Source organism: Ranitomeya variabilis, chromosome 2 (genome assembly GCF_051348905.1).
Source record: "Ranitomeya variabilis isolate aRanVar5 chromosome 2, aRanVar5.hap1, whole genome shotgun sequence".
Classification (NCBI taxonomy): Eukaryota; Metazoa; Chordata; class Amphibia; order Anura; family Dendrobatidae; genus Ranitomeya; species Ranitomeya variabilis.
Genome location: NC_135233.1, coordinates 605,466,110 through 605,485,938, shown reverse-complemented (window position 1 = coordinate 605,485,938; position 19,829 = coordinate 605,466,110). Strand labels below are relative to the sequence as shown.

Here is a 19,829-nt window from a genome sequence, read left to right as displayed (position 1 = left end):
GGGAAGATGTGTTCTGCAGGCGGCGGTGCCTTAAGTATAGGGGCCTGTCTGCACAAAATTCGTCCATTGCTTCCCACCCAGGGACTGCTTTAGGACGTCCCATGGTCGTGTGTCCCCCAATGAGGCGACAGAGTAAAGGAGATTTTTGTGTACTCACCGTAAAATCTCTTTCTCTTAGCCTCTAATTGGGGGACACAGCTCCCACCCTGTTTCCCTTTCCGGGCCGTTGTAACTGTTGAGTTCTCATATTGTTTTCTTGAGCTCGTACATAGTTGCCTTCTTACAGGCATAATTATGTTATTCATGTTACTTTCCTCCTACTGCTTTTGCACAAAACTGGGGAAGACTGACGCCGTCCAGGGGTGTATACTGCAGAGGAGGAGCCACAGTTAATCTTTTTCAGATTATGCATAGTGTCGCCTCCTAGTGGACAGCAGCATAACACCCATGGTCCTGTGTCCCCCAATTAGAGGCTAAGAGAAAGAGAGTTTACGGTGAGTACACAAAAATCTCCTTTTTCCACTCTATATATAATATCATCCTGCAATACATCTCTACTCTGCTCTATATGCAGCTCCATCCTTCAGTTGATCGCTCATCTTAGCCCCTCTTTATTCAGCCCCATCCCACAGTATATCACTTCTCTCTATCCCTCTATACACAGCTCCATCCTGCTGTAATCACCCTTTTCCACTCTATATATAATCTCATCCTGCAATACATCTCTACTCTGCTCTATATGCAGCTCCATCCTGCAGTTGATTGCTCATCTTAGCCCCTCTTTATTCAGCCCCATCCCACAGTATATCACATCTCTCTATCCCTCTATACACAGCTCCATCCTGCTGTAATCGCCCTTTTCCACTCTATATATAATCTCATCCTGCAATACATCTCTACTCTGCTCTATATGCAGCTCCATCCTGCAGTTGATCGCTCATCTTAGCCCCTCTTTATTCAGCCCCATCCCACAGTATATCACTTCTCTCTATCCCTCTATACACAGCTCCATCCTGCTGTAATCACCCATTTAAACTCCCTATATATCATCTCATCCTGCAGTACATATCTGCTCTGCTCTATAAGCATCCCAATCCTACAGTTAATCACTCATCTTAGCCCATCTATATTCAGCCCCATCCGGAATCCAGCTTTCCCTGGAGTGGAGGGTCACTTCTGGACACTCATCTGTACCCCTCTCTCTGTTTTTTCCTCTCTAGGTTTCGGCACAACCAAAAAGTGTTACGAGGTCGTCAATGAAGATCTGGTCTCCCCGGAGTACAGTGACTCTGACAGTGACTAATGACCTATATGCTGGGGATGCGGCAAATCCCTTGTTCGTACGTTTCTTCCGTCCTCTGGACCTTGTGTCGCGTTTGTCACGCTTTCAGTGCTGGAGCGAGGATGTAAAGAACTGAAAGAACTGATGTTATATTTTATAATGTCCTTGTCATTTTATCTCCTCCTAGAAATAAAATCCTTATTCTGTATTCCACACTCCCAGCTACATCGGCTTCTGGGAAAGGAGCAGTGTGGCTACTGGTGCTTTACGTTCTGAGACCTAAATGACAAGTCATATACAACTGCTGCATGGAAGTTTGTGCACCCTTCAGAATTTTCCATATTTCTACATAAATTTAACCTAAAACTACAATTTGTGGTTTCACGTCGTGGTATTACCACAAACCCACCTTTTCTTGAGATTCAGGTCATGGACAGACATAAAGCTTCTTATTTAAACCAAAAAGCTCTTCTTTTTTGTATTGTCTGTTTATAAAATATTGTCCCACAGCCTCCTGGCCATGACCAGATGGTCTCTTTAAGCAAACTGCAAATCTTGCACACACCATTGCTCTCTCATGGACTCATGAACATTATCATTAGCTAATGAGAGTAAGGCCAGGGTCACACTACCGTAAAATACGGATAGCACTCGGCCCAGTGTTAATCTATGGGGCAGCTCACATCAGCGTATTTTTTTTTTCTCAGGCGTATTCGCCGTGCGTGTAAAATCGTAGCATGCTCCGATTGTCACCGAGACACGCCAATGCAAGCCTACGGGTGCGAGAAAAATTCGGACCCCAACACGGACCATTCGTTTAGCTTGAGACAAATACGCACACATTTTCCTCATTTCAGCCCATTGAGCCATTAAATTCAATGGGGAAATTCAGTGAGAAATGTAAAGCCATCCGGATGTCATACGGATACATAGGTGTGAGAAAATCGCATCATTGCATTGCAAACGCATTAGACATGGATTACCGTACAGAGAACACTTGTGCAACTCTCAGCAGGGAGACTCAGACTGATTTTTCATACGTTAAGTATGACCCCGGCCGAAGGCCTTCAGTTGCTTAGAGGTAACCTTGGGTTCCTTTGTGACCTTTTTGGACAATACTCCTAAAGGCTCATTCACACGTAAATTTTTCATGTACAAGTGATGCCCATTTTTTTTTCCCCCACAGTTGGCACTCGTACCTATGTGTTCACATGTAAGGTTTTTATTTTCCTTGGATCAAGCAGTATGTGGAAAATCACGGCGATATACCCGATGTTGAACCAAGTGTCCAATCAAAATCGTCAATGCAAGTCTATGGTTGAGTGAAAGTATCTGGCCGCATTCGGCTGCCTTCCATGTGCTGTGTGTTTTTCACTGACTGATAGGAGAAGGTGGACAAACTTTTCTTACTCTTTTTATTTTTTTCTTATCAGGGAAAAAAAACTGTTGAAACTCCTTCCATTTTTATCACATGTAAAAAAAAAAAAGATGTCTGAATGAGCCCCTACTTTAATTTCTCCTTCAAATTATCTGCTAATTGTTATCTTTTTCTGTAGGTTTCTATGTAGAGCCTGCAATAAAAAAAAAAACTGCTTGTAAAAAAAAATGTTTTTAAATGCGGAAACAAATATTTTCTGTGTGTATAAAAGATGCATTAAAATCTCTCTCTGCTTCACCAAAAGTGCATCAATTAAAGCGAAATAGTGAAAACACAGTAATAAGCAATTATTGTGCAGAAAAAAAACACAGCATTTACTCGAAGTGTGAACATGGTCTTGAAGGTCCACATGCTTTTGTTTCTTACAAATGTACTATTGCATCATTTTCCTCCTTAAAAAAATGATGCAATACTCTTGTTTTTGACTCGTTTGTTTTATTTGGTTCTTTATGTCCCCTGAGAACTTGTTTTAGGTAAAATTTATGCAGAGTTCTGGAATATTCTGAATGGTTCACATACTTTCTAGCAGCCTTGTATACAGATCATCCATAGCTGTCACATCACCTGCCTGATGTTGTGTAGATCCCCTTGTGTCCCCAAAACCGTTCTGACTAAAGATAAGAATCAGTTTGAGTGGAATTGAATTTGACAACAATCTGCATTCGCAAAAATGTGACTTTTTTTTAGTAATTTGTTAAGGCAGGAATTCGGCAGAATGGCAGCCGGTATATAATGTGCCATTAAACGGTTAAAAATGCAAAATTTCATTAGTCACCTCACTGCTCACCTATCCAGCTATTCCGCTACTCAGTACCACCCGCCCAGTCCTTGCCGTATCTTCTATTCGCCGCTACTCGTATTGGAATCTTTGGTCCTCTCGCACCTCGCTAGACTCAGGGTTGTCATGGCGTCTAAGGGACGGTTCTGTGCCAGTGCGTACGAGGTCAACTGTGTCTTGACATCTCAATGTACAGCAGGGCTGAATATTCAATCGTGAGCTGTGGGGAACAAGATGCAGCGAGGACCGGACGAGTAGCGTAGAGTGTAGCGATTTTTAAAACATTTTCACATATTTATTATGCACTGGGGTCTCTCCAGACCCCCGGCATGTCCCTGGTACAGCGCCACCACAAGTCCAGGAGTGTCCCTGGAGTGCCACCACGAGCCCCGGCGTGTCCCTGCAGCGCCGCCACGAGCCCCGGCGTGTGCTGGGAGTGCCACCAACGAGCCCCGGCGTGTCTCAGGAGTACCGCACAAGACATGCTGTCTTGTTTCTGATCTATCATCTAACTTGTCTGAACCCTTCGGATCTTCACATTTGCCCATTTTTCCTGCTTCCAACACAACTTCCCAGAAGTGACTGTATTTTTTCCACCATGTATATCCAGCAAGTGACGGGTGGAATTGCCATGAGATGCTTAATGTTACTCAGTTTGCATGTTAGTGGTTTACTGTTATGGCTGATCGGTGTGCCTTGGCTACGCCATTACTTTTGATCAGTAGAGGTTCGAATTCTTGGACCATCTGTGATCCCAAGGATGAAGGACATACAATTCCAGAATTATTTTACCAGTGACCGAATCTTTGTGATTTCAGCTCTGCCGACCACTATTTTTTATGTGAGATGCGATTGAAGTGGAGACTTTCAGTTTAATTAAAGAGTTGGAACAAAACTATCCTGAGAAACATTTAGGAATGGCAACCTTTTTTCTATGCATATTGCCTCTTAAGAGAGAGAGGGCTTGAACTCTATAGCGCCACTTGTTTTACAAAGCCTCCTTATATCAGGAGCTGAAAAGTGATTGGACACATTAACATTCCCATCAATAAAATGTTCTGATTTAGTACTTTGTAGAGAATCGTTTGCAGACAATGTTTGTCTGAAGTTTGGAGGCCATGGGCGTCACCATCGCTGGTTTCCTCATTTGTGATGCTTTTGCTGCCTTTACTGCAGTTGTTACTTGTTTGTTGCTTTTTCTGACTCAAGTTTTATCATAATCCTGTGAAATGCTGCTTGATGGGCTGAGATCTGGTGATGACTCGGCCATTGCAGAATATTCCATTTATTTGCTTTCGCAAGATGTTTTGTGTCATTGTCCGTCTGTTCTGTGAAGTGGCGTCCAATCAACCTCTCATATAGTTGGATCTGAGCAGAAAGTCTTACAGTACCTTGTACACACAGGATTCATCTGCCTGCTTCTGTCACATAATCAATAAACACAGGTGACTCGGTGCCATTGGAAGCCTTGCATGCCCGTGCCATCACACTGCCTCCACCAGTGGATATGCGCTGTTCCAAGCCTTCTCCATACTTTCTTCCCATCATTCTGGTACAGGTTGATCTTAGTTTTGCCTTTCCAGAACTGGGGGGCTTCTTTCTTTGTGTTTTGGCCAACTCTAATCTGGCCTTTCTATTTTTCAGACTGGCTAATGGTTTTCACCTTGTGGTGAACCCTTTGTATTTGCTCTCATGAAGTCTTTTCTTTATGGTAGACTTAGATACCGAGACACCAACTTCCTGGAGAGTGATCTTCAATTGGGGAATGTTCCGAATGGGCTTTTTCTTCACCATGGGAATGAGTCAGAAATCATCCCATCATCCACAAATGTTGTCTTCCATGGTGGTCAAGGCTGTGTTGAGTTTCCAAGCTCTCCAGTCCACTTTTTTTCCCCAAAATATACCAAACTCTTGATTGATCTGCTTCTAAAATTTCTGCTCTCTCTAATGGGTTTTGTCTTTTTTTTCAGCCTAATGATGGTCTGTTTCGCCTTCATTGAGAGAGCCATAGACCGCATGTTGTGGGTTCACAACAGCAACAGCTTCCAAATGCAAATGCCGCATCTGGAATAAGCTCCAGACCTTTTTACCTGCTTTATTCGTAATGGATTCATGTCCGGAGTAGCCCATTAAAGAACTTTTGAGATAATTGTCCAATTATGGTCCCTTTAAAAAGAGGCAGCTACATATTAAAGAGTTGTAATTCCTATGTGAATACCCTCAAATTAAACCTGATGGTCGGCACTTTAAGCCCAGATTGAGTATAGAACTTGGGAAGGAAAATGGAACGCACTCACCAATCTTGAAAATTCCGATCCTTTATTCAAAACATGGACAAACTTAGCAGGGAGGGGTGTGGAGGATGACGGACGACGGCCGTTTGTTTGTCCATGTTTTGATTAAAGGATTGGAATTTTCAAGATTGGTGAGTGCGTTCCATTTTCCTTCTCTATTGCTGTGGACATCTACCGTCTTGAATCTCTAAGGATACTGCACCACTGTGTCTGTCATATAGGGTCCATTTCAATACTACAGCGCTGTCTGGCAATTTGATATGGCAGTCTGAAGTTATGCAGCTGTGCGGAGGCACTATTCTTTTGTATTGAGTATAGAACTGGATCTGGAATATTTTTTGGTTAATCGCTTAAACTTATCACTGTCCAAATATTTCTGGACCTCACTGTATGCAGCCATTGCGGACTTCCCTCTATAGCGGGCGGCTGATTTACAATAATATAATGCCAAATAACCTCTTTAAGTAAAAAGTATCCCAAAAAGTATCACCTTGTAAATTTCAGGGTTGATGAGGGCGACTTTCCACAGTCCTATAACATAATAAAAGAAGCCTTTTGTTGCATTTTTTGCTTCTAAATTTGATGCTACCAGTTTTTGTGTGTTAACGCAGAAATAACCCTAGTGATCGGGACGTTTGTTTATCTAGTATCTCCAATGCAGAAAAATGGAAAAAAATATTTGTTTCTTTTTCGGCTGATATTGCATTTAATTTTCCATTCAGAAACGAGTATAAAAAATAGGAGGAAAATAATTATTTTTTTTTTTCATTTATATGTTTATTTTTTATGATGTCCTGATAGGTAAAAACCATAGAAAACTTAGACACCTACGTGTGAGTTCACTAGTTTTATGTATCAGACCAAGTCCTTTAAAGATGTTCAAATTTGGTAACTTCAGCATCAAAATGCAGAAGCAGTCTGTGGAAAATTAAATGCACCCCATGAATCAATAACTCACAGACGCAGCTTCAGCAGCAGTGTTGTGAAGTCACCGGTTTCTGTGTGTCTTTATCAGTCTCTTTAACTTTCTGAGGCCTTTAGGGTCTGAGCTATAACTCTTGGGGTTCTTTTTGCAATTTCTCTCAGCATTGCACAGTCTAACCATGGGGTGAATTTGCTGGGAAGATTGTCATCTGTCCTGAATGTTTTGCATTTGGGAATAATCTTTCTAACTGTAGAAGGATGGACTTAAATTGATTGGTAATGGCCGTATAACGCTTCCCAAGGTGACAGCTACTCTTGCGTCTGCAAGGTCTTTTGCAGATGGCTTTCATCCTCATTATAGGGTTACCACACATTAATACTCTGACCAGCGAATTGCCCAAACATCTGCCTTTATATAAATTGTTCCATCCTCTTGCTTGAAAGCAATGAGGGTGTACTTAATTTTCCACACACTGCTTCTGGATTATTTCCTAGTTTTTCGTAAATGACTGGGTGTTTTTTTTTGTTTTTTGTTTTTTAAATTTGTTTTGCATCCTGCTATGTGAAACAATAGAATTCAAAAGAGGGTGTACTTAATTGTTTTTTCTTAATGTATTCATATACCTATATTTTTAAGGCTGCACTCTTTTTGGCTCTTTTTGCTATCTGAGATGTTGCATCAGTGGTAACAGAGTCAATAGACGCCCAGGATGGAGGGTTATAGCAGATTGTGTGCAGTGTATTTTGTCTTCTGTTTATTATGTTGTTGTTTTGCTCGGATTAAACTTCATGTTGATGTGAGAGTTTTTCCTTCGATGTCGGCTTTTGATGTATATGGTAGAGAGCGGGGCTCGTCCACTCTTTACTGCCAGTGTAATGGCAGCATCACCTGGTAATGAGGCAGAGGATCGGGGAGGATACACAGCCGGCAGTCTGTGCTGCTGTTACCGGCACTGATGAAAGAAGCTTAAAGGGTAAATACAGCACCACAGCTTAGTATTTTCTATTGCTTCAATGTGTCTGAACCACCAGGAGCAGAATAGTGAGTGCAGCTCTGGAGTATAATACAGGATGTAACTCAGGATCAGTAATGTAATGTATGCAGGGCCGGACTGGCCATCGGGCACTTCTGGCAAGTGCCAGTAGTGGGCCGCTCGATCCGCCGCCCCCGCCGTCGCATTCAACTATACCGGCGTATAGACGCCGGTACAGTTGAATTCAATGATGGAGGAGAGCGTCTACAGACGCTCCTCTCCCATCATTCCCCGCTCTGCCTCTGACACTGCGGGTGCGCGATGAGACAGAGACAGGAGCAGGAAGGCGGAAGCAACGCTGGCAAGAGGAGAGGTGAGGAGAGTTTTTTTTTTTTCTGGACTGTGGGGCCATTCTCGGAGGAGGGGAGGGGGTGGAGGAAGAGAAGAGATGTGGGCTGTGCTCTGTGCTGTATACTACTGTGCTATATATAGTACTCTGTGGCTGTGCTCTGTGCTGTATACTACTGTGCTATATATAGTACTCTGTGGCTGTGCTCTGTGCTGTATACCACTGTGGGCTGTATATAGTTCTCTGTGGGCTGTGCTCTGTGCTGTATACTACTGTGGGCTGTATATAGTTCTCTGTGGGCTGTGCTCTGTGCTGTATACTACTGTGCTATATATAGTACTCTGGCTGTGCTCTGTGCTGTATACTACTGTGCTGTATATAGTACTCTGTGGGCTGTGCTGTATATACTGCTCTGTGGGCTGTGCTGTATGTAGTACACTGTGGGCTGTGCTGTATGTAGTACTCTGTGGGCTGTGCTTTATATAGTACTCTGGGCTGTGCTGTATATAGTACTCTGGGCTGTGCTGTATATACTTCTCTGTGGGCTGTGCTGTATATACTTCTCTGTGGGCTGTGCTGTATATACTTCTCTGTGGGCTGTGCTGTATATACTTCTCTGTGGGCTGTGCTGTATATACTTCTCTGTGGGCTGTGCTGTATATACTTCTCTGTGGGCTGTGCTGTATATAGTTCTCTGTGGGCTGTGCTGTATATAGTTCTCTGTGGGCTGTGCTGTATATAGTTCTCTGTGGGCTGTGCTGTATATATTACTCTGTGGGCTGTGCTGTATACTACTGTGTGGTCTGTGCTGAATACTGCTCTGTGGGCTGTGTTATCTACTACACGGGCTGTGCTATAGTATGCAGGCTGTGCTGTATACTATGCGGTTTGTGCTATATAATATGCGGGCTTTGCTATATACTATGGGGAGTATATTATATTCTATACTATGGGGGGCTGCATTATATTTTATGGGGGGCTACATTATATATTATGGGGAGGTGGGCTGTATTATATTCTATGGGGGTTACATACTCTGGGGTGGCTGCATTATACTCTGGGGTGGCTGCATTATACTCTGTGGTTGGTGTATTATACTCTGGGGTGGCTGCATTATACTATATGTGGGCTGCATGATACTGTATCGAGGACTATGGGGAATACGTTATACTATATGAAGAACTATGGGGTGCATTATACTATGGGAAGTGAATTGTACTACATGGATGACTGTGGCGGTGCATTATACTATATGGAGCACTATGAGGAGTGTATTATGCTATATGGAGGACTATGAGGAGTGTATTATACTATGTTGAGGACTGAGCAGTGTATTTTAATATATGGAGGACTATAGGGAGTGTATTATACTATATGGAGGACTATGGAGCACATTATAATATATGGAGGACTATGGGGTGTATTTTACTAAACAAGTAAAATGCTGCATATTCAGATTGTTTTTGCTGGAACAAAAAGCCTTGTTGTCAGCAGCACATTGCCAGTGTAAACTGTAGATGTGCTGCTGAAAACATGATACTGTATGGTGATCTGTTAGTGATCTATTAGTGATCGTTCTGTCCCATCATTATTCCTCAGCTGGTGGAAAGAGGCCGGGAAACAAGCGTTGAACAACTTCCGTATTGTCGATCAAACTCATTTAGCGGCCTGAACTCAGCGCACGTAAATACAACAGAAAGGCTTCTGTGTGATGTGGAATATGTTAGCTTTTGGGGCCCCATTTTAAACTTTGCCTAGGGCCCCACTTTGCCTAAAACCGGCCCTGCCTACAAGTGTACAAAGATATTATACAGTCACCATGTGACAAGTGGGCCTGTGTAACTTCAAATGCCAGGGCTGAATTTTAGTCCCAGTCCGGCCCTGAATGTATGTAAACGGTTCTCCTCTGTACATGAGTAACGTAATGTATGAATCTGAGTGCAGCTCTGGGGTATAATACAGGATGTAACTCAAGATCAGTAATGTAATGTATGTACACAGTGACTGCACCAGCAGAATAGTGAGTGCAGCTCTGGGGTATAATACAGGATGTAACTCAGGATCAGTAAAGTAATTTATGTACACAGTGACTGCACCAGCAGAATAGCGAGTGCAGCTCTGGAGTATAATACAGGATGTAACAGTAATATAATGTATGTACACAGTGACTGCACCAGCAGAATAGAGAGTGCAGCTCTGGAGTATAATACAGGATGTTTCTCATGATCAGTACAGGATCAGTAATGTGGCTGAAGGCTGGAGATGTCCTTCGGACAATGCTACAGGTACCTCTTTTGTGCAGCTGTTGTCGCTGGTGATTTTTTTGACGGTGGAGAGGTAAGGTTAAAAACCCTCAATCCACTCTACCTTTCATAGGCAGATGGAGAGGAACCGTCCGCCTCCTTGCTTCATCCGCTAGACAGTGGTGGTACAGTGGGGGCAGCATGGACACCACAACAGGCTGCCTCTGTGCATCCAAGGGGTTCAATTCTGGTGGACAGGGCTGGTTGTCCGACATTAGGCCTAGCTGCAGAAGAGGTTACATGGAGGCGACACTCCATGTGCTCGTCTATTGATGGTGCGGGGAGATCGGAGCCACTGTACTAGCTGGCAACAGCCACTTTATTACCCGGCAACTGCAATTGTGCTACACTATAAGCATCACCAAGCCACCACCATGCATCAATGTAGGAATCAATAAGTTCCCACTATGCTTCACTGTAGACATCCCCAAGCCCCCCACCATGCTTCACTGTAGGCAGGGTGTTACTTTCTGTGTATGCTTCATTTTCCCTCCAAACAGTATATAATGACACTGACACTTGGGTTACAGCATAATGACACCAACACTTTGGGTACAGGGTATTGACACTGATACCTTGAATAGGGAGTAATGATCGTGACAATTATGGAACAGAATAATTACACACTGATTCTTGGCATATATGATAATGACACTGAAACTTGGGGTCCTCTTTCAGCCTGGATGTTCATCTAGTTCTCATCATCCATTAGTGACAATAACCCTGAGTGAAGAATGAAGCTACATTGTATCTCATTGTTTGTACCTCCCCATACTGGTTTCTTCTCTGTAGTTTATGCTCATCCTGGAGCCGGTCATACAGATGATGTGATCATCTCCTCTTTGCACAGTGAACAAATATCAACAATCTGAACGTAGACAAACTTTTTTTTGAGGTGTGCTAAATATACGTGGTCGAGATCTATACCGTCCTGCAGTCCAGAAAATTATCTAATATAACAATATGTAGTATATAACCGCAGCTCACATGCAAAACCTGCACTGGAGAATAAAGATATGGGAGCGGCCGGACAATGTGGTGAACCGTTCACTGACCCAGTGCGAGGATAAGGCGGTGTCACGATCCATTTTTGGATTCCTGGCAGCTCTGGTCCACTTTGATTTAAATGGAGCTTTTTTCCTTTCAGGACCAGCGGGGATTAATGTCTGTTTCTCCTACGCCTCATTGGGGGACACAAGACCATGGGTGTTATGCTGCTGCCACTAGGAGGACACTAAGTAAACACAGAAAGAATAGCTCCTCCCCTGCAGTATACGCCCTCCTGCTGGCTCTCAGTGAACCAGTTCTTGCTTAGTGTCTGTAGGAGGCACTTGGGTCTGTTTCAGACCCCACCGTTTTTATTTTAATTTTTAATTTTTTGTTCTATTTTTTCCTTTAACGGAGCGAATGGGAGCTACGGATCCTTTCTAGGCTCCGATCTCCCCCGAACCATCAACAGGCAAGTACGTGGAGCGTTCCTTCCATATCCTTTCCTGCAACGTTGGATACCAGCCCTGAGCTCACATTACGGGCGACTGTTCCTTCGCGTTCCGTTCTCCCCCCTCCATAGCAAGCGACCACACATGGAGTAGCCCTCCATCTACCTCTCCTGGAGCCAGGTGCATAGCCGGACATGATAAATATATGGCGTTCGTGCAGCCCCCCTCTGCATCACCACTGATATAGCGGATGACGCATGGCGGCAGAAGCTCTTCACCCCCTCCCTGACTATGGCGACGGTGGATTGAGCACCGGCCCACCGCATATACCGTGAGTACACTGCGGGGGCCGGGGCGCTGGGGGGTCCTGGTCCCCGGGGTATGGGAGGTCCGCACCTTAAGCCTGTGTCCGTGGGTGGTCCTTAGTGCGGCAACCCCACGAAGGAGTGCAGCTAATGATGGCGCTAATAGCGGTCGCGGCGCTGCAGGCCGCAACCGCAGAGAAAAAAAAAATCCCTCAATTCAGGCTGGAGTTTTGGCCACGCCCACTGGCAGTTAGCCCCACTCACTTTTTCTGGCGCTTCTCGTTCCCTGTGATGAGCTCCCACTTCCTGGTCTCGGTGGCCATCTTGGGACACCCACAGCCCTGATGCTGCAGCCTTGCTCCAGCATTTCCTATCACAGCCCTCAGGACTAGCGTTTTTCTCGGCCTACACTGTGGACCTGCCCTGGGGACTCAAAACACAGGACCTGGGTAAGATGCAGACACAATAGCTTAACCCTTCCCCTGCTAGTAAGCGCTTTCCTCCAGGCTTTACTATGTCTCAAGCAAAGCCTCACAAAAAGTCTGGGAAAACCCACACTGTATTTTTCGCTGCATGTACCTCTTGTAAGGTATCATTACCCCGCGGTCACAATACTGCATTGTGCACAGCTTGTGAACCGGTGACGGCACAGGAACCACCTGTTGCGGACACTGAACCCAGTGAGCCTAGTCCCCCTGAATGGGCTACCTCCCTTACCCGGTCTATGGCATCCCTGGCAAAAGCGTTAGACTCGTTCCGAGACCCTTCCTCTAACCAGGGCACTAATACGGACGATGCTTCCGATGGTCAGAACCCCTCGTACTCCAGGTGTCGTACCTTGCCAAGGAGTTCTCACTCTTCCAGGAAAAGGACTCATGCCATATCCCCAGACCATCAACGGTTCTCGGGTTCTGAGAGCTCCATTTCTCGCTCCCCTTCCATTGGGGCTAGTAGAGAACCTGTTTCAGAGGACGATTCTGATACGTCCCTAGATCAGGAATTTCATCACAATCAGGAGACTCTCGACTCTCTAATTGAGTCAGTGAATAAGGCTTTGAGACTTGAGGAGGAACCCTTATCTAAGACGGATCAGGCCGTGTCCTTTAAGAGGACCAAACGAGCTCACAGAGTGTTCGCCACTCATCCCGAGTTTAAGCAAATTGTTGAATCTCACAGGATCCGTCCAGATAAACTATTCACAGGGCAGAAGCCCATGGAGTCCAAATATCCCTTTGCCCAGGATCTAAGAAAAGATTGGTCACAATCTCCCCCAGTAGATCCTCCGGTATCGCGCCTGGCTATGAAATCTGTTTTATCCTCCTCGGAGGGCGCCTCTTTCAAAAATCCAACCGATCGTCAGATCGACAATATGGTGCGTTCAGCCTTTGAAACCTCAGCGGCCGCACTCTTTCCATCTTTTGCCGCTACGTGGGTGGCTAAGGCTATGACCCACTGGGCTGAGGTCTTGTCTTCAGCAGTACTGGATACCAATCTTCCCCCCGAGATAGCAGACCTCGCTACTCAGATAGCCAGAGCTGGAGATTTTGTAGTGACCGCGTCCCTGGATGCCGCTGACTGCGCTTCTCAAGCAGCAGCAAATGCCATCACCATCCGGAGGTCCTTATGGCTCAGGGACTGGCGTGCGGATTCTACTTCCAAAAAGTCATTGACTTCTCTCCCATATGAGAGTGGTCGCCTTTTTGGTGAAAAGCTCGACCACTTAATTTCTGACGCCACTGGAGGGAAGAGTAAATTTCTTCCACAACAGAGACCCTCTCGGCCCTTTAGGAACCTGCAACCAGAGGCTCGGTCCCGATAATTTTCGTTACAACTCAAACTGGTCCTCTACTTCCACATCTCCCGTGGAGACAGAGGTTCACAGGCCTCTTTTAAGCCTTCCCCTTCATGGAGAGGCAGGCCAAGGCAGCCGGGATCCAGAGGCACCAGAACGGGCAGACCTTCAACACAATGACTCCCTGCGGTATCCGGGGGACACCCTCAAAGTAGGCAGCCGCCTGCTTTCCTTCAGTGCCGCGTGGCTCTCGGTCATTCACGACGAGTGGGTACGCGATCTAGTGTCCTCCGGATACAAGATAGATCTTTTATCTCGTCCTCCAAACCGGTTTTTCCTGTCTTCTCCTCCCAGGGCAAAGGCATCAGAGTTCTTCAAACCTATAAGCTCTCTGAGAAAAGACGGAGTTATTATTCCGGTCCGTCAAAGTGAAAGGTTTCAAGGTTTTTATTCAAACCTCTTCATTGTTCCAAAGAAGGATGGTACAGTACGGCCCATACTGGACCTAACACTGCTGATCAAGTTCGTCAGGGTACAACGGTTCCGGATGGAATCACTTCGTTCTGTCATCGCCTCCATGGAAAAAGGCGAGTTCCTGGCGTCTATAGACATCCAGGACGCGTACCTCCACATTCCTATTTTACCTTCTCACCAAAGGTTTCTTCACTTCGCAGTTCAGGAAGATCACTTCCAATTCGTTGCTCTGCCCTTCGGCCTCGCCACTGCTCCCAGGGTATTCACCAAGGTCATGGCGGCTGCCGTGGCCATACTCCACACCCGAGGAGTGGTGGCGCTCCCGTATTTAGATGATATCCTCATCAAAGGCCCCTCTTTCCGCTCCTGCAAGGAAGCCGTGGCCATCACAAATAGATACCCTTTCTCGCCTGGGTTGGAAGATAAACTTCAAAAAATCTTCCCCAGTGCCGGCTCAGCGAATTTCCTTTCTAGGAATGATACTCGACTCATCCCGGGGGTTGGTTCTTCCCCCGGAAAAGATCCGTCTTACAGCGAGAAGCTCAGAAGCTCTCTCAGCCTCGCTCTCACTCTCTGCGCTTCAGTATGAGAGTCCTCGGCAGGTTGGTAGCAGCTATGGAGGCCATTTGCCCAACTACACCTCCATCCTCTACAGCATGCCCTCCTGGCTGTTTGGGACAGGAACCCGTTCTCCCTAGACCGTCGGTTCCTCCTTTCCCAGCGAGTCAGACAGTCTCTCAGGTGGTGGACATTGAAATCCTCCCTGAATCAAGGGAAGTATTTTCTTCCAGTACACTGGCTGGTTGTGACGACAGACGCCAGTCTTTTAGGCTAGGGAGCAGTGTTCCTTCATCACACTGCTCTGGGCCGCTGGTCCCCCCAGGAATCACGCCTTCCAATCAACATCTTGGAAACCCGGGCGATCAGTCTGGCACTTCTCCAGTTCCATCCCTTCGTAGCAGGTCGCCCAATCAGGATTCAGTCCGACAACGCCACTGCAGTGGCATACATCAACCGCCAAGGGGCAACCCGCAGCAGGGCGGCCATGACAGAGGTAGGCCACATCCTCCGATGGGCCTAGGAAAACCGCTCAATGATCTCTGCGGTTCACATCCCGGGAGTGGACAATTGGGAGGCAGACTTCCTCAGTCGGCAATGCCTCAACTCCGGGGAGTGGTCTCTCCATCCGGAGATCTTCCACAAGATCTGCTGTTGTTGGGGAGCCCCGGACGTGGATCTGATGGCCTCACGGCTGAATTCCAAGGTTCCCGACTTCGTGGCTCGGTCCCACGATCCGGCAGTCATCGGGGCAGATGATCTTGTACTCCCGTGGCATCATTTTCGGCTTCCGTACATATTTCCCCCGCTTCCTCTCTTACCGAGAGTCATCAAGAAAATCAGCGGAGAGGGTACCGGTAATCCTGATTGCACCAGATTGGCCGCGCCGGGCGTGGTACGCAGAACTAGTTCAACTAGTTGCCGACGTTCCCTGGCGATTACCGAATCGTGCAGATCTACTATATCAAGGCCCCTTTTACCACCAGAACTCAGAGGCCCTGTGTTTGACGGCATGGCCGTTGAGTCCTGGGTCCTAACCCAGGCAGGTTTCTCTCCAGAAGTCATAGCTACCATGATCAACGCTAGAAAGCCTAAGTCTATGCGTATCTGTCATCGCACTTGGAAGACTTTCTTTTCATGGTGTAGCGACCGAGGACGTTCTCCTCTACATTTTTCCATCCCTTCCATTCTAGAGTTCTTACAAACGGGTTTGGACTTGGATCTCGCCCTTAGTTCTCTCAAGGGGCAGATCTCAGCCCTGTCTGTTCTCTTCCAACGCAGGATTGCCAACAGATTACAGGTCAAGACGTTTATTGAGGGAGTCTTCCATCGCACGCCCCCCTATAGGATGCCGTTGGAACCATGGGATCTTAATCTGGTCCTCGGAGTTTTGCAACAGGCTCCTTTCGAACCTCTACAGGAGGTTTCCCTGTCTCTCCTTTCATGGAAAGTTGCTTTTCTAGTTGCGGTCACCTCTATCAGACGAGTCTCCGAGCTGGCGGCTCTGTCCTCTCAAGTTCCATTCCTGAATTTTCATCAGGATAAGGTGGTTTTGAGGACATCCCCTTCTTTTCTAACGAAAGTTGTATCCTCTTTTCATCTCAATGAGGAGGTTTTTTTTACCCTCACTCTGTCCGGCACCAGTCCATCTCATCGAGAAGGCCCTTCACACACTGGATTTAGTGAGATCTCTTAGGAGATACATCTCGCGGACAGCGTCTTTCCGCAAGTCAGATGCCCTATTCCTGCTCCCGGAAGGACCGAGGAAAGGGTTTCCCGCTTCCAAGGCGACAATAGCCAAATGGATCCGTTTGGCTATTCAGGAGTCCTACCGAGTCAGAGGTCTTCATGTCCCAGCAGGGATTAAGGCTCACTCCACTCGGTCAGTGGGTGCGTCTTGGGCCATCCGGCATCAAGCTTCGGCAGCACAAGTTTGTAAGGCTGCGACTTGGTCCAGCCTGCATACCTTTGCAAAACATTACCATATTCACTCTCAGGTCTTGGCAGATGCGACCGTCGGCAGACGAATTTTGCAGGTGGCTGTGCCGCATCTGTAACTTGTGGGTGCAAGTAGCAATTGCAGTTAATTGTTTTCCACCCAGGTACTGCTTTAGGACGTCCCATGGTCCTGTGTCCCCCAATGAGGCGTAGGAGAAAAGGAGATTTTTGTGTAATCACCGTAAAATCCTTTTCTCTGAGCCAATCATTGGGGGACACAGCACCCACCCTGTTAGCCTATTGGCTTTGGTTTTTGTTGAGTTAACTTGGTTTTTGACATAGTTCATCCTTGTTAAATATTAAGCTCATATTGCTTTGTTACCGAACTGGTTCACTGAGAGCCAGCAGGAGGGTATATACTGCAGGGGAGGAGCTATTCTTTCTGTGTTTACTTAGTGTCCTCCTAGTGGCAGCAGCATAACACCCATGCTCCTGTGTCCCCAATGATTGGCTCGGAGAAAAGGATTTTATGGTGAGTAAACAAAAATCTCCTTTTCCTTGCTGGAACCCTGCTGCAACTGCAGAGGGGCTAGGTCAGCTGATGTGGGTGGTGACCACTCCCACCAGCCTTTAAATAGTCACCTGATGCATCAGCTGCCTGTCAGTGATGGAGCATTCTATATTGACCAAGCCTGGAGGAAGCAGCTCTCTGGTTGCTGTGGTGTTTCAGCTGGTTTCATCTTCTGTGCAGTGCTTTGCAGCAGAGAAGGCTATTGTTACGCTGCAGCTCCAGGTAAATGCAAACTCCACTAGGTGGCAGCAGAGTGGAGAGAGGACTGAAATCCTGTTCAAAGCAGACCAGCAGATCTGCAGCGAGGCTACCACCAGTTGGCAGCAGAATAGTCAAACAAGCCGGATCGATACCAAAGAGTAGCGTAGTACCAAGGGGAAAATCACACACGGAGTCAGAGGAAAGCAAAAAGGTCAGTACCAGTCTGAAGCAGAAGGAAGAGACGGAGTTAGGTCAAAGTCAAGTCAAGTACTGGGGAATCCAGACACGAAGGGAAAACAGTCGGGATGGGGAGATAGGAATGAACACACACGGGCAAGGTCAGCTAAATGCAGCACGACAAATCAGGGTTTCACCAGAGTCAGCTGCTCACGCGTATGCAGGAAGTATAACTGACACTGCCTGCAGGATGCAGCGCAGAGAAATAGCAAACCTGAAATCAAAATGAGGCAGAAAGTTAAACCCTGACATGACCAGACTGGGGAAAGGAGAGAAAACCCAGTCTGGATCATGACGGCTATTAAGCGAAGTTTGTTGTTTTTTTTTCCTCGTCTGTCTCGTATCTGTCACTGTCCCCTGTGTCATTCCATCTGCAGTGATGAGGCTAGCACCTTTGCCGGCCCGTGCACTAACCAGGCAATGCTAGGTGACGGCAAGGGCTGAGGTTCCTAACAGTGGGGGTAAGGACCCACTTAGGGATTAGGGGAGTGCATGGTCAGTCTCAGGTTTGAGCAGGTGTCCAACTCTCATTTCCCTATCAGTAGGGCCTTCCTCTGCCCATTTCCATCCCGTTGTGTGGATGTTGTGACGTCCGCTGAGCTACCCCCTTTGGTGTCGTTACATATCGTAACAGGCGGCCGCAGGCCTCAGCGCTTTGTATATGGCATCATACATATGCATTTAAAGGACTGGATTGCTTGACATAAATGTGGCAAAAATGGTAAACTGGGAAGGAATACCCATTTCATAATTTAATTATTGTGATAACAAAAGTTCTGTAGCTTTCTTATATAATATCTGCTTCAATCCATAATGCTTCCATCACCCATCTACATCATCTATCATCCATCCATCTTACAGAGCACAGTGCGGCTGTAGAGGACCTGACTGTTGTCCCTCTTTCTCCCACATACATTTATACCAGTTTCTCTTTGCTTCTCTTGGCACCGCTGGGCATGAACACGACTGATGGAGATGATCTTGTTAAAGCTGCTTCACACCTCTTTCCTATTCATCACATGCGCTGTGTTGTGCACACGCTGCAGCTGGCAATAAGAGATAGTCTGCAAGAGGGACATGCTGGAACTCTGATTTACAAAGTGAGGAAATTGGCTATTGCTGCCAGAACCCCCTAAAATTGATTCCATCTTGAAGAGACGTGCTGGAAAAGGGGCAATTGTGGATCAAGCCACTCAGTGGGGCAGCACCTATTTAATGATTGAGCAATTGCTTGAGCTGAAACCCTTCCTTGTAGACATGGCAGACCCTCAGGTAACACTACATGAAGTTCAATGGACACTAGTGGCTGAGTTGAAGGAATTGCTTCATCACCCATTTAAAGTTACACGCTGAGGATTTAACTCCTGGCATTTTTATAAAGGAGTGGAAGAACTTGTTTTGCCTGTCCCAAAGAGGAGGTTTAATCGCAGATGGCATTGCTGCTTCAGTGAAACGGAGAGAGACACTGCTATTAGAAAATAACATTATTCTGGCAGCTGTTTTTGTGGACCTGAGTCATTGTATATTGCTGGATGATCAATAGCTTACTAAAGGAAAAGACGCTCTGATTGAGGTAGCAGTTAGGATGAGTGGGCTACAGGACGGCCAAGGGCAAGAGGGCTCCGGTCCTGCTAGTGCTGCTGCTGCTGCCATTTCTTCATCCTCATCAGATGAGGAGTTTGATTTTGACAAGTATTTGGATGACATGAGGCAGTCAAAGCATTGCCACAGGGTAAAAGCTTCCACTCCCATAGAAAACAGATTGACCATATTTCAGCAACATTTTTCACCTGCTCGCAAAAAAAGTAGAAGAGTTCAATCGTTCATCAAAACTGACTGTGCACGAGGCAATTCCTTTATACCCTGAAATTGTTAGAGATGTCGCCCATGTGGTTACCGCTCTGCCACCAAGCCAAGTTAGTGTAGAGAGGTTGTTCTCTAGCCTTAAAATAATCAGGTCAGATGTGAGGTC

At 46.3% G+C, this 19,829-nt stretch overlaps 1 protein-coding gene across 6 annotated transcripts in view; it reads left to right on the top strand.

Annotated features, from left to right (window-relative positions):
• Nucleotides 1–1,742, top strand: part of TDRD12 (tudor domain containing 12) — a 227,304-nt gene extending 225,562 nt beyond the window's left edge. For 4 of the 6 annotated variants that reach the window (XM_077288667.1, XM_077288669.1, XM_077288668.1 and 1 more), the window contains exon 41: nucleotides 1,221–1,444. In XM_077288667.1, the coding sequence (XP_077144782.1) occupies nucleotides 1,221–1,303 (83 nt within the window). In that variant the 3' untranslated portion in view covers nucleotides 1,304–1,444. Of the gene's footprint in view, nucleotides 1–1,220 lie in introns of all 6 variants that reach the window. The other 2 variants (XM_077288673.1, XM_077288671.1) reach the window with 2 other exon arrangements.
• The last annotated feature ends 18,087 nt before the right edge of the window (nucleotides 1,743–19,829 follow it).